The sequence below is a fragment of the Stegodyphus dumicola genome, chromosome 1 (genome assembly GCF_044657685.1).
Source record: "Stegodyphus dumicola isolate Sdum_Otavi_A_Nest chromosome 1, ASM4465768v1".
Taxonomy (NCBI): domain Eukaryota; kingdom Metazoa; phylum Arthropoda; class Arachnida; order Araneae; family Eresidae; genus Stegodyphus; species Stegodyphus dumicola.
The window spans coordinates 263,183,718-263,208,631 of record NC_140768.1 but is presented as its reverse complement, the minus strand read 5'-3'; the positions used below and the strand labels follow the sequence as shown (position 1 = coordinate 263,208,631).

The 24,914-nt window shown below is 31.3% G+C and overlaps 1 protein-coding gene and 1 long non-coding RNA gene across 3 annotated transcripts in view; one reads left to right on the top strand and one right to left on the bottom strand.

Moving 5' to 3' along the window:
* Window positions 1–7,677, bottom strand: part of LOC118189931 (uncharacterized) — a 39,928-nt gene extending 32,251 nt beyond the window's left edge. For both annotated transcript variants that reach the window (XM_035360649.2, XM_035360648.2), the window contains exon 1: window positions 6,434–7,677. In XM_035360649.2, the coding sequence (XP_035216540.1) occupies window positions 6,466–7,677 (1,212 nt within the window). In that variant the 3' untranslated portion in view covers window positions 6,434–6,465. The remainder of the gene's footprint in view (window positions 1–6,433) is intronic.
* Window positions 7,678–8,099: 422 nt separating this feature from the next.
* Window positions 8,100–12,400, top strand: LOC118189932 (uncharacterized). The gene is made up of 3 exons (XR_015044369.1): window positions 8,100–8,297; window positions 8,410–8,535; window positions 12,171–12,400. It is a non-coding gene; the product is annotated as an uncharacterized LOC118189932 (long non-coding RNA).
* The last annotated feature ends 12,514 nt before the right edge of the window (window positions 12,401–24,914 follow it).

The following is a 24,914-nucleotide window of genomic DNA, read 5'->3' as shown; positions in this document are numbered from 1 at the left end:
AAATTCTTAAACAGTAGTAAGTTAGTTTATATTTCTTAGCACTGTATAAACATATTTATTGCATATAATAAAGTTGCGTTTGTTTTAATGTAAAACCCTAGAGCCATTTATTTTTAACATAAAATTTTAAACTCAGGGTTTTAATATAGTAAATAAATATAAAATTAATATTTGTTCTCTCAATTTTAAAGTACTCTTTATAAAACATACATTTATTTTTAGTTAGTATTCTGTAGTTCACAATATGTAATATTTTTTTTTTTTTTTTTTACTGATTGTGAGGTGTTTAAAATTCAGGACAGAGAAGAAATTCTTAATAATTATTGAGAGAATATTTACAGCAAGATTAGTTTATGAAAAAAATACTTTAAATTTCGAAATAATATTTGAGACCTTGTGGTCTGGTAATAGGCACTCTTATACGTTGCCATCTAAGTCTTTGATCATGTATACGTATGTTTGTTCTTGATACTTGAAGCTGGTCAGAACACGGCTTTTGAACATAATCAGAATTTTAGAAAAGTGCTTACTAAGCATTTCGCTTAAAAGCATACTGGTAACCACGAAAATTCTAGAGGATTTGGATTTTGGATTATTCAGTTATGGCAAAGCACACGAGGGCTATCTGCCTAAAGGGAGGGATGCCTTCCGTGGAGGACTTTCTAAGGAAAACGCCCATGCAGCCAGCCCGTTCGCGGGATTCGAACCTCAGACCGAACTACCAGTGTTCAGCGTCTTTACCGCTCGGCCGCTGGTGGGCCTGAAAATTCTAGAGGAATAAATGCAGACGATCTGAGTAATAAATTCAGTTACGAAAGAAAAGTTTGAATTCGAAGCCTGATTTACCTTAGTATTTAAAAATTATGAAGCTGTTTATTCTTTAAACTATAATTTGAGGGGATCATGAGTTTATTTTTGATGTACAACTGTTGTGAAGGTATTTTGGTAAAGATTTATATTAAATATTTACACTGCAAATTCCTAATGATATGATTTATCTGCGGAATTCAACAATATAATACTTTCTGTATATTTCACGCGAGACAGTGATTTAGATGCGGTAAATTTAATTTTAATGAATGTTGAAGAATATTTTAAATTGAAGCAACTTAAAAAAATTACCTCTATTTCAAGCTAGTCTAATTTAACTATGGCAAAGCATGCGCAGATTTTCCGCTTAAAGGAAAAAGAAAGATACTTTCATGAAGAACTTCCTACAGTAAATTGGCTGGTTCGTATTTAGTTACAATAAAATTATGAAACGCCTTGCATCTATTCCTGTAGCCAGGAATCGAATGATCAGCGTTCAGTGGTGTTACTCACTCGGCCGCGGCTGAACCTATATTCTGAAGTAATTGATGCATTAATGGCATTTATAACTTCGACAAATTTCTTTTAAGATTACTCGGAGAAAGGTTACATTTATTTGTTAAAAACTTTAAAAAAAATTAATTATTCTTATTTACATTCGTAGTATTTTTCGTAAAATTTCTGTACTTTCCTTTCAGAATACGAATGATACCGATTTATACCGCATTGTAAAGTGACGATATACTACTTTGAAAGTGCGGAAATAAAAAGAAAGGAAAGGTAAGGACAGGCGAAAGGTATGGACACCCGGACGGCTTTTTATGACAAAGCAGGTATCGTCAAATCGGAAAACGTAAGAAAGATATTTATTAAACACTAAAATATTTTAGTTTGTGCGTCATTGAAAATGTAAAGTATTACAGACTTTCAATTACGGAAAACACGGCGCCATTTTTTAAAAATTCAAGCGTTTTTCGTAAAGATTTAAAGAATTCCAAGGTATCACACTGCAACTTCATAACAGTAAAATAAAAGAAAAGTATTGAAATTTCTACGATGACTAAAATTATATCTTAATTTTTTAAAATTTAATTAACAAATTACAGGTTCAGAACTGCCAATTAAGGCTATAGACAAACTTTCATTCTTGCCTTTAACTTAATAGTTGAAAATCTATCTAGTATATGTAAAATATAATTATTTGAAAAATTATTTTACTTTAAAAAGGTTTCTCAATTTATATTCTTAACAATTCCCTACTTAATACACCAAAAATATTCTTTATATCCATTTACATTATGGAATTTTATTTAAATTCATTTTGCATAGGACTTTCACATACATTTTAACGTTTTTTAATCAAATAAAAGTTACAAATTTTTCTGATTTTTTTCCCTTGAGGTTTTTTTCTAAAATTTGGCAGTTTTATATAGTAGAACAGAATATTTACAAAACAGAATATAATAATAGAATAGAATAGAGTTGTAGAATATTATTTTTACAAATTCCCTTTTAGAGTTCGCTTGATATTGTAGTTTTATTGTTGTTATTAGCAGGTGTGGTTTTTTCCCCCTAGAATTTGGCACTTTTATATAGTAGAATAAAATATTTACAAATCAGAATGCACTAATCGAATAGAACAGAGTTGTAGAATATTATTTTTACAAATTCCTTTTTAGAGTTTGCTTGATATTGTAGTTTTACCGTTATTATTAGCAGCGATGGTTTTTTTCCTAGAAGTTGGCAGTTTTTTATAGTAGAATAAAATATTTACAAAACAGAATATAGTAATAGAATAGAATAGAGTCGTAGAATATTATTTCTACAAATTCCTTTTTAGCGTTCGCTTGATATTGTAGTTTTATCGTTGTTATCAGCAGGTGCAAGGCCACAAAATTTCCAAAGCTCGTGTCTTTTTAATAGCATTATTACAAAAAGATATATAGTATTATAATTAATTTATACTATATTAGGTAATCGTTTTTTAATAATACTATTTATATACTACATTTAAAGTATTATATTAATAGTATTAATAAGAAAAGGTTTCTTTAAGATTTATGATTATTCCTCTCTTTCTTTGTTTTTATAAAATAAAGTATTCATTTTAAGTAAATTTTAAATAAATTTCTAATATTAAGAGTTGTTACTAAGTTTTCCCCTGCATATCATCAGTAGTATTTCTATCATTTTCGGCATTTTATTTAATTTACACTGAATATATTACGTTTACTTCTGAGAGCAATCGTAACATCAAAGAATTTAAATTTCTCAGATTATATTAAATGATATATGTTTCTACCTACATATTTCCACTACAGTGAATTTGCACTGTATTTGAAAATGACAGTGTACTACTACGATGAGCATAACTCCGGAAACATAATCAAATTAAAATAGCTCTTTTATTAAAGGGAAGTGAAAACAAAAAGGCCAGTTCAAATTTCCAATTTTAACCCAGAAATTAAAATAATCTTTATTTATTAGAGAATAATCTATATTTTTAACAATGTCTTTTGTTTCAAAACTGCAGTTAGTAACAGAACCTCTTAATGAATGACTCACTGTCTTTAATAATTAAAAAATTTCATAACTGATCGATGAGCCTTCCACATTCCATCTAAATGTTTACTTCCACGCGAAGACTCTTTCGAACAGATAAAAATAGATATAGGTGAAACTCTCACAAGAACGCACTCCTAACCTACATTACGAAGCGTAGCTCTAATTTTGTCAATCCATTTAGATGCTTTTAAACAAATTGTTTCAATGAAAAGCTTTTGTCTCAGTGTAATGAATTTTAGTAATCTAAACTTTTACTATTTTGAAAAAGAATTCAAAATAAATATAAAAATAATATAAAAATGTTTTTAGAAAGTAAAAATTTTATTTTCAAAGTTTTTAGAAACTGGCAGCTAAAAGACGGCTTAAAATCCACGATATTGTTGTAAATATAAAGCATATTTGTGTAATCTCTGCAGTATGATTACAAAAATAGGAACCTTCTATTTGTACATTAATAAAATTTAACACATTCCACTTCACTAAAAGGTTTGTTTAAAATTCCTAGTCCCAATCTATGTACATGCATATTCATTCTAATAGTACTAAAATTCTGCTCTCAGAACATTTGACTCTCAGGAGGATTAATTATTTAAAATATAATCTGAATTTTTACATTTCTGGAAAACTTCTAGCTAAACATGCAAAATGTCAATTATATAAAATGCGCAGACAAAATTATGTTTACATATTTTATAACCACAAGAAAAATGAGATAAAATTTAAACAATCCGAAAACTTTCAGATTTTATATTACTCCAACGAGATTTTGTGTATTACCTTAATTTATTTATAAATCATGTTCTTCGCAATTAAACCACATAAAACTCAGTTCAACAGCAGTTATCACAAAATTTTTAAAAACAGCATACCTTAGAATTTCCGACTGACAGTCTCGCGCGGTGGAAATAATTTTTTCCCTCGTACAACGTTACCCCATTGCTCGTTTTGAAATAAATCGTCAGGTTTGTTAGTGGAAAATTCGTTAAAGTTTTACAAAATGTGAAATAAATAATAAAGCAAATTCAAAATTCGGGGCTCCAGGTGCCCATGTTCGGGTGGAGGATTACGTTATTCAAAATTTGATGGCTGTAGGAAACATCGTTTTTTCACAGTGCGAGAAACATACATACATTCACGCAGATTCTTCATTATTTAATTTCTTTAAATATAATACAGGGCGATAATATTTGGTGGTAACAATTTAAAAAGTGATTCGCCGTTTGTAGTGAAACGCTACAAAATGACATTTAGAGACTAATAGCCCTTTTGGGTTACCGCCCCTTTGGGCTAAAATTGAGTATCTTGACGAAAGCGTTTTAACTGTATATTGTACCTTTTAAAGCAATTACACTAGTAACACAGATATAAGAAAGATATTTTTTTAAGTAAAAGAATAAATACTTTAAATTCATATCATAGGAAATTTTGTTTATTTAATTAAATGGACTGCTATAAATCATCAAAACTAGTTTAAATGCTAAATTAATAGTAAAACTCTTTTGATTACAAAACACATATTTAAGTGTATTTAAATTAAAACCTCAAGCAAATTGTGAAGGCTAAAGAAACAATTGATTTTTAAGCCATTATTTTAATAGAGTGTTTTCTTATCCACAAATAAAATTATGTGAGAATTTCATAAATGTAAATTAAACATGATTATAAAAACTCTTATTAAAACGTAGCTAATCTGTTACTGCGAATCCATTAACATACTTAATTCCTATATTATTGTTTCTAAATTATGAATTTCCAAAATTTAATTTAATACATAAAAATTTTTTAAAAAATTAAATTTTCAAGCTTTCTTATGATAAAATTTAAAAAATATCATCTGAGTTTCATTTAACTAAATACTCTTCTATCACATAAAATTTTATTCAGCTAAAATATAATGTGTTAAAAATTATATTAGGCACATTTTTTTTTACCACAAGTTCATAACTTTCCCACTTATTCAATATGCATTTCTTCCATTTTTGACAATCATAACTTTCTCACTTATATTTTTTATTATTGAAAAGGCATTTCTTCAATTTTTGAAAAGACAGACACGTAGGTAATATAATGTTATATTCCAAATACAATTTTCCAAGATTTTTAAAATTCTCTTGCACTTTTAGTACCATACTAAATTTCATACTAATCATACTCATTTGAAAGCAATGCTCAAAGGATTATTTTGTTTAAATATGCATGATTAAAATGATCTTCATTATAACGAAGTGAGATAGAATACAATTTCCTACAATTTAGCTTACAAACGATTTATTTTAAATTAACATAATGAACAACATTTCTCACAGTAGCATTTAATGTTATACTAATAAATGTTAATTTTCTCCTCTCATTAGATTGTATTTTTCAAGAATCATTAATGCCGAAAGTTTCCCTGAGAATTTTATAAATAAGTAAAACTCTTATATACAAAGCATTTAACTGGTAGGTCTTAAATGGAACATTCCTGATATTCTGATGGTACAGGAAAATAATTTCGATTAATACGATTTAATTACAAAATAGTTTTTTTTCCTTCTCGACACATTTGCACTTAAAAATATGTTTCCCTATTATTAAAGCTTAATCAATTTATATTTTTCAAGTTCGCATCTAATAGTTCAAGAAAGTGACGTTGAACTTAATGTGACGTTGAAAGTTGAACTTAAATAATAGCATGTTATTATTCAAAATTTTAACACCATTATTTTCATACAATTTAGTAAATTAAAAAAAAATGAAGGACAGAAAAGAAAATATAATTTTTACATTTTTGACCAATTTTCGATTAATGAATAAGTGTTTGCTATATTACCTGTTAAATACAACTTAACACAAAGATATTCGCAAAACATTCTGCTTAATGACAATGAAAATAATGACTGGTCCCTATTCTAAATTAACAATTAACATAGACAATAAACGCTTATTATATTTAGAGTTAATGAAGTATAACACTGTCATTTTACATTTACATATAAATTAAACTCAACACTTCTAAATTATTTAAACAAGATTCCATTCATCTAATCTAATGAAACTCAAATTTCAATAAACTCACCTGTTGATCACTGACATCTCCAGCGCTTGGTGTCACATATAGAATTCAGGCGAACTTGGACTGCTAGCGTTTGTGTTGGACAAACTAGACGACAGAGATCCTTGTTGGGAACATTCTCTGGACCTGAACAGCTGTTTCAATTGCTGTTTGAAATAGTCTCTTTCTTGTAAAGCCCTGTCTCGTTCCTGATAAGCTCGTTCTTTTTCTTGCCTTTCGATTTCTTTTTCTTGCATAAGCCTTTCAAGTTCAGCTTTCAAACTACGATTATTTTTCTCTAACTGACACTTCAGAGCTATCCTCTTTGTTCGACAGTTCTGAGCATAGCCTCTGTTTTTAAGAGTCCGTCTTTTCTGCTTAATGCGTTGAATCACTTCTCGAGGATAGCCATGAAGTCTGCGATTAAGGTCCCGGACAGACATATGGATGAGTTGATCATCGGTCAAACCAGCATCCGGTTCGCTACTGGGGTCCATTCTTAACATTGCCCTACTAACAGCATTGCCTCCACTTCCATTTGATACTTGATTAAACGATGGAGATGGTATGTCTGTCAAGGAATCGCAATCATCGCTGCCTGTGAAAGAGCCACCAGAGAGCGATGAAGGAGGACCGGATTCGATGCTGCCTCCGTATCCATTCATACAACCATTCAGTTTTTGCTGCTGTTGCTGTTGTTGCTGCTGCTGTTGAATGTGCTGCTGAATAACAGATGTCACGGTTTGTTGTTGATGGTCCTCGAGATTTTGTGCGGCTAAAATATCTCCAAAGCTACGTCGCATCATCCAATTGTCCATTTCGGATATATCTGCTCGGAGATCTAATGGCCACATCATATTTTCATCCACTAGATTTGTCCTACCGTCTGGTTGCATGGCAGGACTGTCAGAAGGTACGGCATCAACCGACGGCGGCGACTGCGGCAGACTTGGGTGGTGGTAGTCTGGCGTGAATCCCGGCGTACTAGCAGTAAGCACAGCGGAGCGTCTTACCCCTCCTGGCAGCGAGCCTACCGCAGGGCAAAGCATTTCTACGCCAGGAAATTGAAAAACACCAGCGCCAGGCTGGTGTTGTTGAAGATGCTGCTCCATTAGATTGACTTGAACTCCCCGATGGTCGGTATTTCCGCAACAGTTAATGTTGTTTTCTGACAAGTGATGGCCCTCTATTTCTCGTTTCAGATTTTCATCCAGAGAATTCAGCTCAAAGTCATGCTCCATCGGGAGTGAGGCTAGTTTTAGGACCATGGAATCGAGGAATTTATTTCCATAAGAAAATTACAAGTTTGTATAGTAGATAATAAAATTAAAAAAATTTCTATAAACAGGCTGGGAGAAAAAGGCTTGGCTTGAATTCTTAGGATTCCGATCCGAATCCCAAAATAGTTAGAAGATTTCTTTCCGCAAAGACGAAACAAACGCTGAACTGCACTGAGGAGAGGATAATTTGCGACTTCTTTCTCTTTAGTCTTTTATCTACCTGACTCGGTAACACATGCAACTGCGTGCGGTGAAGTTGCGTAAAAAAGGAAAGAGGCGATGAGCACGTGCTTTTTCTCTACCCCCACCGCTACTATCAGCCTATTCCGTCGTACTCTGTGACACGGGAGCGGTGCTCTGAATTTACTTCGGGAAAGAAAAGTCCCCATTTGCCCGCAGCGCCGCGCTTTTAAGCTTTTCCCGCTCTGTGGACCCTCTTCGTATTTATGACGTTCCGGGGACATTTCGTGACGTCACGGGATACACTCAACCCTACCAATCACAAAGCGTCTCCGATATGGATAAAAGTTTTTAAGTTTCAAACTGTTTTGATTTTATTTTTATTCGGCGCTTGATTCGTTGTGACGTCGACTCCGACACTGTAGCAGGTAGGATTTCCGTATACCCGTCTAGTATTTTGTCTAGTGTCCGATAAGTTGTGTTATTTATTCTTTTCTTTTCTAAGTAGATTATGCGAGTTTTTTACTTTTTTCAATATAGGAAGAGAAGGGGCAGGGAGTCGAAGATTGTGACCGAGATGTCTGTGTTTACACAACGAGATCGAATTTTGAGTAAATTTAAAAGATACTCAGTATCAAATTTTAAGAAGAAGGAAAAAATTAATAGGTCAGCTTTCTTTTTTAATTTTTTATTATTTTATGCATAAAAATCATATGTTTACATAATGTTCATAATTTCTACCTATAAATTAATTTTAAATACATAACTAAATTTACTGATTAATTCTTAATTTTACGAGATCTTTCATTTTTTCCAAAGAAATTTAATATTAAAAACTAGATGTTCATTTAAATTTTTTTAATGATTTAATGCTAGTGAAAATATGTCTTAAAGTTTAGATTTTGTATTCGTTTTATGTTAATCATTTGAAAAGGAAGAAAATATATTAAAACTAAAATTATAGTTAATTGGAAAAATTATAATAGAACGCCTAATTATTAAATGAAATAGCATTAAATCTAAAAGAAAACAGTTACCAAATTTATTTGTTTTATCAAAACATATGAACTAAATCATTTTCACTGAAATACACGCAAGATTTATATAAAGAAAAGTAATTTAATATTTGATTTCGTATAAGCTCTATTTTAGTAAAGTTTATGCTTGTTCTCCTGAGTTTTAATCTTTAGATAAATTGAACCTTTCTGTAATAACTTAATAGAAATTTAAAACTCAGATTTGAAACGAAATATGAGATAAACGGAACAGAAGTAAAATTTGAAGTTTATATAAGATTTCAAGAAATCGTTTACTTACTAAAAGCCTATCCTTTCAGCAATTATTTTACTCAATGCTTAATTTTATCTGGAGCAGAAGCGTTAGAAATACAAGTCGTAATTACTTCAGGGGCTCACTACGACTTTTGCTCTGATGAACTACTAATAACTTTATATTTAAATGACTTTAAGTTATAAATTTATAAATGACTTAAGTTATAAATTTTTATTTAAAATATAATATAAGTTATTTAATTTATTAAAATTATTTTTATAAATATAAATTTATATTTATAAATTATTAAATGGCTCAAGTTATAAATTTATATTTAATGACAAATGAAATCGTATATTCCAGTACATTCCAATCTTTTCCATTCGCAAGCATAAATAATCTCACGGTACAACTACCAATCACAAATAATATCACGACATGCTAAAGATTCAATTAATAAGATCTTTCTTTCAAACATTTTGCATTATGATACATAAATATTCCACCCAGATAGTTGTCTCAGGTATCATATGTTCTCATAAAACGGAGTAATAAATAAAACAAATAGGATGAAATGCTGCACTCTTCCTTATCAATTGATATTTGGCATATTTTTTATATCGTGCTTATGAACTAAACTGTCAGATTTGGCTGAGTGAAACTATGATTAAATATTTAGAACACTTATCTTATAAAATTATGATGTGGAAATGCAAAAGTAAAATGAATTAGATGGAAAAGATTTATTGAAACTACGCATAAACATATTACTTCTATTAATTTAATGACAAAATGGAACATTTTAAGTATTAAATAAATAAATCAAAGTTAATAGTCTTCACAAACATTTAAACTGAAGTGTTGAAAAACGAACTTACAAGAGATTCATTTATAATTTATAAGTTTTAAACATCTTCAGGTTTACATAATTAGGCAATATTATCAGGAACATATTCCATAAAATAAAGGTAACAGGGCTGAAAAAAAATGATGACCAAGTGCAACGTTAACACAAAATCATTTTAAGAATTCTGCATCTGAATCATAGGTAGAATTCACTTTCGCCAACTTTGGGGCTTGTTTGTTTTTGATGCTACCGAGTTTCATCGTGGAAAAGTGACACTAATTTACCCTAACAGTTATTAGTCCAAAGAAGCAATTTGCCCAGAAGGACTATTAATTTCGTTTTCGCATTTTTGCGTCGATTCACGATAAGCGTTGTTTCACTTTTCAAATTGTTGCCACCAAATATTATCGCCCTGTATTATATTTAAAGAAATTAAATAATGAAGAATCTGCATGAATGTATGTATGTTTCTCTCATTGTGATAAAACAACGATACCTAGCGCCATCAAAATTTGAAAAAAAAAAAAAAAACTGAAAAGTTTCAGATTTTAAATTACGTACAAAGGGGCGTTTTTTTAATGTTTTGTGTGTTACCTGTATTTATTAAATATCCATATTCTTTGTACTTAAACCATAAAATTCAGTTCAATAGTAATGTCGCAAAATAATTTTAAAATGAGCATATCTTTAGAATTTCCGATACACAGTTCCACGCGCTGGAGATAAGGTTTTTTTTTCCCCGTAGAGTGTTGCCATTGCTCACTTTGAAATCCTTGAGTTTATTAATAAAACATTCGTTAAAGGTTTACAAAATATGAGATGGATAAGAAAACAAATTCCAAATTTCAAATTTGGTCTTCAAATTTTTGATAGCCCATATTCGTCGGAGAATTACGTCATTCAAAATTCGATAGTTCTATGTACCGTTGTTTTACCACAATGCGAGAAATATACATACATTTATGAAGATTTCTCAGCATTTAATTCATTCAAATATAATGCAAGACTCTAACATTTGGTGGCAACAGTTTGAAAAGTGAAACTGATATTTATAGTGATTCAACGCAAAATCGCAAAACGAAAGCAATAATCCTTCAGGGATAAAGCCCCTTTGGACTAATAATATAATCTTCCCTAGAATATAGGCATGCAGAAGCTCTAATTTGAATTTAAAATTTGGTTTATTATTGATTCCATATTTTGTAACACTTCAACGAATTTTTTATTAACAAATTAAACGATTTGAAAGCGAGCAATGGCAACACTATACGGGAAAAAAAAACATTTTTAGCTCCAACTTGGGAGACTCTGTATCGAAAATTCTAAAGATGTGCTCATTTAAAAATTATTTTGCGATACTGCTGTTGAACTGAAATTTATGATTTGATTACGTAGAACATGATATTTAATAAATAAAGGTAACACACAAAATGTTAAAAAACGCTCCTTTGGATGTAATTTAAAATCTTTCAGATTTTCTTCCTTTTCCCTTTATCAGATATTTAAGATGGTTTCTGTTAACGTAACATTTTTTATGTAGGGTTTGACCCCGATCTAAAAAAGGTGCATACAGTTCATGATCAATGATGATTTCTTTAAATTTTTGATAGTGAGCACAGAAGAAGGACTTTGTGTCCTTATGAAATTAGTTATTATTGTAAAATAGAAATCCTAAGAAATTAGTTATTATTGCAAAATTTATAGGTTTTCCACCGATGGATGGAAAGTACATTTTATGCAATTACCCAGAATTGAGATAAGGGAACATTATTAAACTCAGTTTCAAGGATAAGATCACTTTTTAAACCTAATAAGTTTTTTTCTTTTTCTTCACTTAAATGAAATGCCATGTGATCCATTGAAGATACATATGGATTTAGAGCACTTGATATAAAAGTTTTAATAGTTCCTTTTTTAAGATTCGAATCACAACACCAAAAAACATTACTGCAGAAATATGTTTCATCACATCTTTCCAAAGCTGAATTTTGTTTTTGAATCCATTAATTTTATCAATGAAAGTTAATATATTCTCAAGTATTTGAAGCGTTGAATTTTTTTGATTAAGTTAATTTAGTATTCAAATATATCTGTTAAGTAGGCCATTTTTGAAGCAAGTAGTTGTCTTTCAACTTAATGCTGAGAGTTACTTTCAAAAATATACTTTTAATTCTCCTTTCAGCTCATGAAGTCTGGACAAAACTTATCTTCTTGACACCCAGTGAACTTCAGTATGAAACCACAAAGAATGATGCTGTTATCCCATTCCATCATATAAAATATAAAAAGGCTTGATTAAAGTGATCTACTACTGACTACTACTGTTCATCATTTTTATTATGTCATTAAATGTGTACTTTAATTCTGGAAGTAAAATATTTGACATGAGAGCTTAACTATTAGAAAAGCAAGGTATAACTTAAGCATCAGGAGTTTCAGACATTGAAATTTCGCAATGAGTAATTATAATAATAATTTTTTACGAAATCGTGTTTGTTTCAAAGTATTTATTTATCGCATTCAGCTTGGTTTTCTGGTAGTGTCACCTCGTAATCCGGAATTTGCGGTTAAACTTTTCGCGATACACTTCCAGCCGTTTCGCCGTATATCGAGTGGGTAACACTGATATACTCTGTACAGGTTTAAAATGCGTACTTTGATAAAGTCCATTTAACAATATATAGTAACCATTTTCTCAAAATATTACAGAAAGTTCAGGAAAACATTACTTTGAAAAACATTAGACGAGGTACAAGATCAAATATATTTAAGATACAAATAAAAAGAAAGTATGATACTTGATAAAAGGCTCTGATTCCTTTTATTACCTTATCAATTGATTTAAGAATATGAAAAGAGTATAGGTTTAATATTATAGAGTAAATTTAAAGTAATTAAAAATCTTAGTATTAATAACAATGGCGAAATTCATATCATTCTTATGCATGAAAAAGTAAGTAAATTATACTTTGCGCTTTCAGATTTTTACTTACAAGCTAGAATACTTCGAAACTGGTGTTAAAAACAAAACTAGAGTAAATAATTAAGAAAGATATTAAAAGTTTAATGAAAATAATATTATTTTTACGTGAATTAGATGCCTTTTTTGCTTTCAACAAAACAAAGAAAAACATTTTCAGTCATACTAAGGGAAACCGATAACAAATTAATAATTTAAACATTACAAAATTCTTTAATTCCTTCGGCAATATCTCGAGTAAAATATTATATTTTAGATTTTTTTAATATTTTGATCCATTATGATTAAAATTGCCGCCCAACAGGTATAGTGGTTAGCGATGTTGATTGCTGTGCTGGACGGCTCGGGTTCGAATCGCGGAGAAGGCATGGGTGTTTATAAATGTATAATGTCAGTGCGGCATGGCGGCACTGTAAATATGCGGCGAGCCGAAAGTCCTCTCGTGTGGTTTAGTGTAAGGCGAAAAGGGTGGGAGGCCATCGAACCTGTCCCCCCCCGGGGTTGCTCTCCATCAAAATTGGGGCGGAACTGAGCAAAATCGCACTGTCACCTGAATGGTGCTCAAGGCTGTTGCCAACGGCAGGCGTAATCTAGTGCCCCTTGCCATGAGGTATTTCGTGTGCTTGGGCTGACTACGTCAAACAAGTGAGCATAAACAATAACGGCAACAACATGATTAAAATTACATATTTTATAATGCGCAAAGTAGATAGATACATGGTTTCACTTTTTTTACATCTTTAAAGGGGCTTCCTGTTTTATCAAAAAGTTCTCTTCCTCTCCGAGTAGCCATATATACCTTTATCTTATTTTGTTTTCTAAAGATACAGACGTTTGGACAACGAATAGTTATTTCCTTCATCAGATTACAACACTTGGCTTTTAAATCATGTTTATCAGGAAGTAATTCATGATGCGTACATGCAGGAATAAGTAATTCGGGATTTATTATTTGATTATACTAAAACGCATTGAGATCATCTGCCTGTGAAGAAGGATGCCTTTAAAAGGATTTTCTAATAAAAACACGCTTTTACACATGAGGAAAAACCCGAAATTCCCATATAGCTACTTTATCTCATTACAAAGAATAAATCTCGAGAAAAGTATAAGCAATATGCCATAAGTATTAAGCAATTTAGACGGAAAGAAACTTTTCTGCATATTTTGAAAAATGATTCTAAGTTTATTTTAATCGTCACGTTATTTTTATTCTAATTCTGTCCTGTAATACTGTTTCTTCCGTCAGGTTCACCAGACATAAAAGTTAGGTGCGTTTTAAACAGAAACGTGTAAATTCGGGAGAGAGAGAGTCTGGAAACGTAACTGCCTATGCTGATTCTCTTGTTTTTCTATCCGAATGTAACTCACGCTGGTTTTGGTAAGTATTTTCTAATATTTCTAGTATTTATGCTTAGAGATTCTACATAATTAGCAGCTTGTTTGATACTATTCATTTTACTATTTCTTTTGCGCGCATTTAAACTTGTTGTGCTTCCATATCTTGCAAGAAGGGAGGTTGATTTGCTATTTTTAGTTTGTAATCCATAGAACAAATAATTCAGCCGTAATCAAATAGTTAAGGTAACCCGCCAGTGACCGAAGGTAAAAGCTGCTGAACACGGGTCCGGGATTCGAGTAACAGCAAATGGACTGGTTGGTCTGGATATGTTCGTAGTTTTCCTCATGTGTAACGTGGATACGAACCAGTTTCTCTTGAAAAGTTCTTCACGGGGTATCCCTCCCTTTCCGTCTAGTGCCAAATCGTGAGCACGTAGCAAATAAAAAAATACATGAGTATTCATAAAAGCAAGTGGCAGTACAATTAAAAGTTTAGTTTGAATTTTACTCTTGTTGTAATAACTAATTCCCTAGAATGGTGCGAAAACTGTAAATGCGAAAGCGATAAGTCTTCTGTATCTTACTTAAGTTAAACAAGTGTTTAGTTTAAGTATAATCATGCGCCAAACGTAACTAAATTATCTTTATTGAAATAAAATTTTTACAAGTTTTTATCTTTTTAGAATCAAATATATTAAGACAAAGTACTCGGTTATTTAGTATATCACGTAATCAAATATTTTACTGAACATACTAAACAGTTTGTGTTATTTATGTAACTTTGTGTATATATAACTTTGTATGTAATTTTATTTTATTATCCTTTTATGTTTAAATGTAACAACGCCGATGTATAACTCAGTATTACGTAGAAATAGTGTATGGTCAGTTCAAAAGTTTCATATCCTAGCTGGTTAGTGTATTGGGGCAATACTTGTTCTATTCTGTAGTGAAGTTTCTGGTGCCCCATGCACTTTTACCTGTTTACCTGTTTAGTACATTTCATTCTTATATTACAGAAAATTTTTATCAATTGGTAAATAACAAAATAACAAAAAAAAAAAAAAACTTAGTGATACGCCTTTGAAGAACTGTTTTCGTGAGGAATGTTTTAAGAGAAATTGATTTTATCTGAGCTAAAACTTGAAAGAAAATTTGTCCATGCAGTCTCTCTATCCTTTTGGGAATTAAGATGTAACTGTCAGAGTTTAGTTATTTTATCCGCACGGTAACTGATGTATCGATCGCGTACCCGGTCAACACTTAAAATATAAATTCAAGAATGTTCTTGAAATACATTAAAACGTACCAAAGAATAGAGGATTTTATAGGAAATTGATTTCTCCAGTAAATATTCCAAACGATGATCTCGATATTGCTGACATTAAATAGTACTGTTTATGTATTCCTCTCAATTCTTATAATATTAAAAAAGAAAATGCCGAAACAATTATTATTATTATTACAGTTAGTACCGATACAATTGAACATTGATAATTCATACAGATTCGGTGGTTGGTTACTGAACAGGCTAGCTACGTCCGGGTTTACTTAAAACGTCTACTCAATACACTGTAGTTACTCGCATATCTCCCCCTTTTATTTAATAATTTTATTCGAGGGAAATCGAGAGAGAAAAGTTATGCGAATAATTGCATTTCCGAAGACCGCATTTACAATACGCACATCACAAAAGAAATATATTCGAGAATAAACTATTGATAATTATCACAACACTATTTATTAAAAAAAAGCGTACATTCCAATAAGAATATGTATTAAAATTTTAATATCTAATAAGATATCTTCTTTTGTACTTCCCTGTATCTTGAATCTCCCCGTTCTTGTTATACTGCTACTCGCTAGGCCTCAAATCTTTCGATGGTGTTGGAGCTGCTGTTTGTGTCACCTTTAACAACTTGCAAGTCGTCGCCATCGTCAGATAGTCTTTACTACCGTCTTCCTACGTACAATGATTGACCTACAGAACCATCAAAGAGCATTAGATATTCCCGTTTTCTTGAAGCTCATTTACTCCATCACTCAAAGCCTGTGCACCCCAAATCCGCGAGAAAATCAATTAACACGACAAAAAAAAAAAGTACTACGTGAAAGAAATCATTTTAAAATTAAGAGAAACTCAGTTTCTGAACATCTTCAAGAAGAGAAAATTAATTAAATATTTAAAATATTTTTCGAATATTGTGACAAAAAGCTAAGGGGGAATACGAGAGGAGGGAAAGTGTACTAGTAAATATTGCATATATATTCATATGTGTATTTTTTTACGTCCCCCCCCCAAAAAAAATCATCAAAGATCTTTTCAGTATACAGTATGCGTCGCTTGTTAATTCACTGGTTAATAAATTCAGCCGCTTATTACATTCAAATTTCCAGGAACCAAAACAAATTATCTCCATGGCTTATGAAACTTAGATTGGCAATACACTGATTCTCCAGTGTCAAACCTTGTCCCTATACCTTTGAGATACTATTTCCATAATTCGTTGTTCGCACTGTATTTCAGAGCCGCAACATTTTCTCATATAAAGATTAACAAAAACAATCCTCTAAAGCAGCGATTCTGAACCGGTGATACGCGTACCACTGGTGGTAAGCAAGAGAAAAATAGGTGGTACGCAAAGAAACAAAGTATTTTAATTATTAAATTAAAAATTAAATACCCTAACATCCTGTTTAAATTTTTTTCTCTAACACTCGTAAATTTATACGATCTGAGCTTTGTGCATGGTCAATAGCCGCTCATAGACTTTAGCAATATAATCCGTTTTTATATTCAAAAATATTCTTTTAGCCATAGACATAACAAAATTTGTCATAAATGATGTTTTTAAAAGGAGTAATAGAAATGGATGTTGTATTTAATAGGAAATAAAAATAATTTCCTATAAAAAGATAATAGTATCTCGTCAGTTCTTTGAGAGTTGATCGATTTATTAGCATGTCTACACTTTATGTCGCCACCGTTTTCGGGCTCATATTGCTCTATTTGCAATTAGAATATTTTTTACGTTGATTTGCTGTCTCTAACAGCAGGTATTTTGTTTTCTTGTTGCTTTGTATTCCTTACTTTCTAAGTGATTTGAGAATATCATCTTTTGATTTAAAAACATTTTTGCGATTCGATTGAAGAACTCGTAATATATTGTGTATTTAAATATTTGTGAAAAAATAATAAAACAAACCTAGGTTTTCAAACTGGAAAAATAGCTAGGATTGACTAAGCGAAAAAGTGATGATTCAGATGTGATGAATCCAGGACAATCGACTAGCACTAAGAATTTTGAAAAGAAAAGAAAAATTGTTTATAGAAAATGTAATGAAAATTATTTATCATTTGGGTTTATTTGGAATGGACATGAAATGAACCCTCATCCTCAATGTGTTGTTTGCGGTGAACTACTATCCAATCAAAATATGAAATCATCGTTTCTTAAAAGGCATCTTGAATTTAAGCATGCCAATTTAAAGGATAAATCTGAAGAATATTTTAAAAGGAAATTACCGGAGTTCAAAAATAGTGAAAAAGTGATGAAAGGTTTTGTCACTTCATGTGAAAAAGCTTTGGAAGCTAGTTATCTAGTAAGCCTAAGAATTGCCAACACTGGGCAGGCTCACATTATTGGAGAAAACCTTACATTACCAGAAGCTAAAGATATCGTTTTAACATTATTCGAAGAAAAATTGGCTAATGAACTTAACAATATTCCCTTATCAAATGATACAGCAAGTGGAGAAATTCATGAAATGGCAAATTCCATAAAAGAGGCACTTATTCAAAAAATGAAACACAGTGAGTATTTCGCAATTAGATGAAAATACTGATATAACGAACTTGTTCAATTATTTGTTTTCCTATATTTCGAAGAAGACGAACGAATTGCCGAAGAGTATTTATTTTGTGAAACTCTTCATGATAGGCCAACTGTAAATAAAATTTTCAGAGTAATTGACAATTTTTTATGTCTGAAAATGATATTCTTTGGATTAAGTGCATTACCGAATGCAATGATGGACTAGTGCTTTAACAGGGAAAATTCCAGTATTATTTCTCAAATAAAGAAAGTCTCACCTGAAACCAAATTTCACTGATCTATTAAACGTGAATCTTTATTAGCCAAAATAATCCCCGAAAACCTGAAAATCGTTTTCAATTAAGCTGTGAAAATTGTTAACTTTATTAAAAGCCGAGTTTTAAATTCAAGAATATTTGCGATTTTATGCAAAGAGATGGGCAGTAAACATGAAACGCTTTTGTTACATCCCGAAGTAAGGTAATTCAGAGGCAAAGATTTAAATCGTCTTCTTGAACTTCGATCAGAAATTCAAAGTTTCCTGTGTGATTCAAAATTTGAATCGCAAAAATGTTTTATTTAGTGAATTGTGGTAGATGCGTTTAGCATATTTAGCTGAAATTTTAGGAAAGTGTAATAAATTAAATTTAGGATTACAAGGACAACTGTTAATTTGTTTATAATTAGAGATAAAATAAAGGCAATGATAAAAAAAACTAGAGCTAATAATCGAAGAATTGGATAATAATATTTTAAGCTTTCTGCCACTTTTATAAAGTTTTCTAACAGAAAATAATTTGAAAATAAAAGAAGAATTTAGCATCCGACATTAAATACCATTGATATATAATTTCAACATGTATTTTTCCGAGAATTATGAAAAAGAAAATTGGATGAGAAACCCATTTTGTTCAAGTGTATCTGGAATTTGTCTTATGAGGAAAAAGAACAATTGATTGAAATCTCCTTTGATCGAACTCTAACTGAAGATTTCAAAAATAACACATTTGTTAACATTTTGAACCGAAAAAAACGAATTTAAAGTCATTTCAAATAAAGCTTTTAAATTTTTATTCCCATTTTCCCCAACCTATTTACGTGAACAAGGATTTTCTTCCATGTTAAATTTGAAGAATAAATACAGAAAAGTGGATCCTAATTTACGGTTAAAACTAAGTGAAATATAACTAGACATAAGGAATTGATCTCTCTTAAACATGCCCAAACTTCACACTAGATTTTAGAATTAAGGTATTATAACTACGTTTTCATAATTAAAATGATAACCAATTTTTAATTTATATTTTTATGTGTGCATATTTAATACAAATAGCCAGTAGGTTGTGCAATTGGCAAAGTATATTTTATTTATATTTTCATTGAGAAATTTAAAAATAATCATTGTAAAGTGTTTACAGTTTACTAAAGTTTACAGTTTATGTTTAGATGGTCGGAGTTAGTCAGAACCGCTGCTCTAAATTGTAAATAGCGAGGATTCCTTCTAGAATACCAGCTGATAGTTGGAGGCGGAAGTACAACTTCTGTATACCATCTTTTAAGGTTTTTTAACCCAGGAAAACCAGGAAAACCAGGGCTGGTTGTGAAGACGTTTTCGTGGTTTCCCCCATGTGTAACGTGGATACGAGCCAGTTTCTCTTGAAAAGTCCTCCACGAGACATTCCTCCCTTTCCGTGTAGTGCCTAATGACAGAGTTCATAATAAATCAAAATTTAAACAAAATCTAAGCGAAAAGTCTGAAAGAAAGGATAAATTGTTAAACATTTTTTATGCCCTTCTTAATTTCAGCTAAAAAAAGTACTTTTAAATTGGGAATTTCGAAACATCATTGCGCACTTTACTTAAAGAATGGTGAAAAAAGAAGAAGCAGATCATCATGCAGATGATAACTGGATAAAAGACATTTTACTTGCTCTGCTAGATGAATACAAGCCAGGAAAAATTTGTAATATTGACAAAAGTGGACTGCATTTATAATATAAGGTATAACACCTTATAGCATACCTTCGTAGTGTAACTAAAAGCACGTACGACTAGCAATCGGAAGTCCGGTGATCAAATCCTATCGAGAGCAGTGCACATTTTTCATGTTTTGTTCTCTAAATAGAACTACTGACTCAACAAGTGGAGCCCGTCTTTGTAATATAATTCTTCAGAGAAAATTCTGTGGTCGTGATGAATATAAAAACTAAAAGCAGCTCAGATATAAAAAGAATATAAAGTAGGAAATTTACAATTGTAACTGATGACATTTCGAAATTGATTTCGGTCAAAAAGTCAATATATTTCATCACTACTCGTATTTTACTCATTACAGAATTTTTTTGTTTGAATCGATCAACGAGATATTTAGTTTTTATTACGGTATTTTTAATTCAGTTCGTAAATAACTATGATTCTTTGTTATTGGGTAAGGCTCGTTTACTTCTAATTGGCTGTTGAGGTTTAGCAGTGTGTTACATACGGCTGGAAAATTTTCATCAATTTTTGGTGGAATTCTGGAACATTTTCTTGCTTTTTTATATTTTTAAGGTACAGTAGGCGACCTCTATAGGAGGCCAAGTAGCACCTTCCATAGAAAAGTACTCTTCCCAGGAACGTTTTTGTGTCTTTTAGAAAAATTAGACAAGTGATTTTGATCCCAACGTACCTTATAATGACAATAGGCCTTTCTGTGCCCATAACTCTGAACAGTTATGGCCCTGCGTATCTTCCCGATGGTTTGAAAAGTTTCTACATAAAAAGATAAGTTCACTAGGTTAGTCCGGCTATAGGTTAACTTTCCTTTTCCATTGCTTTCAATTTCATTAAGAAACATAAAAAAAGAGGCTTATTCTCTTCTTGGACAGCCTGTTGGACTTATTCTTTTCAGCCTGTTGGATCCCGTCGATGGAATTAAAATTAAATGCATAAATAAATATAAATAAAGAGCTTAGTACTGTGTCCTCCTGCAATTGACCACGCTACACGAGAAACATTGAAATAAGGCCCAGAACATGGAAAGAAGGTGCATGGTGGGGACTGCTGAGACTAGGGGGAACACTTATTATGGTACATGTTTGGCATACATTTATATTAAGGATATGCTACATAATCAGGTACAGATGTAAAGATGAACAAATACATTAAAAATTGTGGGATAAATTAAAAGAATTCTAGATTAATAAAATTAAATATAATTAAAAACAAGGCAAATTAAAAAAAACAAGACATTAAGTAAATTAATATAGTATATGTACAGAGCGGGCTGCTGACGGCACGGTGTCCGAGGAGAGAAGTCACTCCAGGCTGTCAGCAATGTTTTTAGCAATGGTAGTGCAGTCTCTAATGCGGCTGAGCCTATATTTATTCGAAATTGTGTTCTTGAACCATGCCGGCATATTGATTGCAGCTGGTCTTTTTAAATGTAAATTCGCTGTGTGCGGGCAATCAAACAAACAGTGATCTAGATCACCAGTGCTGCAACAAATACATTGGTCTGCGCGTATGGGGTTGTCTTTCAAGACGAGGAGAGAATGATATGGGATTTCTTTAGCATCAAAGTCAGTGGTTGCTCTGAGAATTTTATCTTCGTTAAAAACTTTTGTAATCATATTCTCTTCCTTAAAATTTCCAATTGCTTTCTTTACTCCGAAGGCATCTATCTGGTCATTTAGAATTTCCCAATCTAAAAACTTCAGAAATTCTAATTGGAGGAAAATCTTCCAGTAGATTTTCATGTTTTTATATATCCATCATTTGATTCGCTATCTTGCAGGGGAAAAATATGCATAGTCTTATTTCATTTAATCACCATCACTTAGGGCTTTTTATTTATTGCTGGTTCTAGAGCAGAAAAGAGTGCCCTTTGGATTGTTTCAAAACTGTACTCTGGTATCGGATTTCTGGAAACCCAGAACTGACTCTGTTTCCCCAATGTTATTGAAGCTATTTTTTAGTTGCGTACCGATGTTAACTTTAATATGATTAGAACCTTTTAGTTTAGTGATCAAGGGCTACTTGATTTGTCGTACGTGTATACGAACTCACGTATCTTGAATTTTGGACATATTTTGAATTATTGGAATTTCAACTGCCGTTAATTGATCTTTGTTTTCATTAGCTGGCTGGTTCGTATTAATCTTTGTCCCGTCGCTTCTCCAAAGAAGTATATGTGATAAGATCAATATTCCTTTTTTTTCATGATCTAGAGCGAAATGTTAAAGCTAATATTTATTGGTGTATGAGTAAAGGTTTAATTAACTCTTTGTATGAATGTCCAGTTTATACAAAAGATATGCGTCTGTGGAGAATAAGGAACAATCGATGATCCGATGATATGAGTTGGTTTGTCGTGAGAAAGGTGTCCGAAACTGGCGCATATACCAACAAATTTGAGGGCACGTTGAGTCAGATTAAGCGGCAGTTTCGAAAGCAGGGCTTTCCGGCAGTCACCGAATAACATTTTGTATTCCTACTTTCTGGAGTTTATGTGACATTGTCAGAACCGTGATCAGAAAAAAGAGGATCCATTCGGGGCTACATTATTTACATTATATATGGGCAGCAATTATCCGACGCTGACGATGAAACGTAAGAAAGAACACACGAGGTGAGCACTTTTGATGATTTTGTAACGTGAGGTTTCGACGTTGTTTTAGGTGACAATCATTTTGGAAGCACTGCTTCTTGGCGTCATAAAAATTGCCAGAAATATCAAAGAGCACCCGATTGTAAACTTTTACCTTATTGCTTTTCACTGCTTCTCTAATGATACAGTCGCTAGCAGTTCCTTTATGTGTTTTCCTAGGAATAATCCATCTTTCGTGTTTTTTGCTTGAAGTAGCTTGTTGTTTACTTGCCAAATGTATTGAACGCATTATTTGTTCATCTGATATTTGTGCTTGATTATAAATATTTAGTGCTGCATATCTTTTGGATATTGCTAATTCAAACCGAAAAGTGTGCTCTATACAGGATTTGCTAGGTCTGTGTATTCCAATGAGATAAGGATTGAATACTCGTATTTGCCAGCAGTCTGAGTTTACCATTCATTTCATCCTGACACAAGGTATTCAGAAAGTCAAAGTCCTGGCATAATTCTGGAAAATTAGCAGTAACTCGGTCCAGAGAAGAAACCATTTTATACAGTCCGTTACAAACACTATTTAATTCAAAAACTCAGGTTCAAACTCATAATTCATATTAAAAGTCTTTAAAACGTTATCTCTGAAATCAAACTATAGGTATAAGGTTTATCGAGTTTTCTTGTCCTTTGCAGAAAATAAACGCTCGAAGAAATGCACATGAGCACGTGCGAGTGAAATACACGTGAGTATCACTGCACGTGAGTGAAGCTCGTTTTCTCACTAAATCCTGAGATGAAATTTTGCACTTAACACTAAAGACTTTAATTCATGGAAAGTTAAATATATGTTTTTGTCTTACATTTGATCCAGCCTAATCTGAAGAAATTTTCTTTTTCTTTTCACTTGTAGTAATGAGAGTTCTGTTTGTTAAAAGGAATTTGTTTTCATCTTTAAGACAGGGATTATAAATAGAGCAAAATGATTTTGCCTTCTCATGTTCCATTACAGTCGACGATTAAAAGATATAAAATGGTTAAATATTTCAATGTTCTTAACAAAGATTTTTAATGAATGCTAATGTTATTTTAACACTAACATGGTATAATATTGTCACTTCTAATCATAAAATTTTGTAGATTAAAGAGGTGAATATGTTTCTTTTGAAAATACTACGAAGTATTCAAATTACCATTAATAAGGTGTAAAATATAAAAAATATTACAAAGCATTAAAATTTTCGTTAATAATGTGTGAAATATTAGAAAAAATATTATGATTATCATTGATAATTATAAAATACGATATCGCGTGGCTATATAGATTAAGTTACACGGTTTTTAATCTAAAAAATATTAAGTCCACGATTCTGTATCATAATTATACAATGGATTAAATCTATGTGTTTTATAGATTCATATAATTAAATGACAGTATAGTTTTTTATTTGATTTATATTTCTAAACATACATATTGCTCAATTTATAATTCTTTCAACTCATATGCTACTTGCATTACATTTTAACAAAAATTAAGCGTTTATATTACGTAAGTTTTGTATTTTCCCTTTTATTGCTTAACTTTATATCCAGAATGAACACAATTCATGTATTTAATGCGGCTTTTGATTTTCATTTGGTAAAGAGGTAATGCCGTGACAGAAAAAATGTTTTAGAAGCAACTGAATTCATTTTTTACTTTGCACGGAAAAAAAACTGAAAATATCATTTGAAAATGGTATAACAGTAATAACAAAACATTATAACTCTTATAACAGTAATCCACAAAAACACGTTGCTTAATCAGTGTTTTAACTTGGGGTTTTTCAGAAACACTTCTAAAAATTATCTTTAAAGCACTTGGTGATGGTGACGTTATGTGATGGGAGACGTATTCCTACCCTCCTGGCAGACTTTTCATCGCCCAGTGGTCTTTTCATGGGCTAAACCAGAAACAGTAAAAGCCAGCAATAAAAAAAAGTAACAAAAGAGCAATAAAAAATACAACCGGAAGGTATTACCATACAGATCTCTGTTTTTTTTTTTGCATTTCACGCACTGATACAAAAAGCAAAAAACCTTAAAAAAATAAACAGAAATTCTGAAAGCTTTCAGATTTTATATTACGCTCAAAAAGGCGTTTGTTTAACGTTTTGTGTGTTAACTTTACTTATTAAATGTAAAGTTTAGTTAATGTTAAATATAATG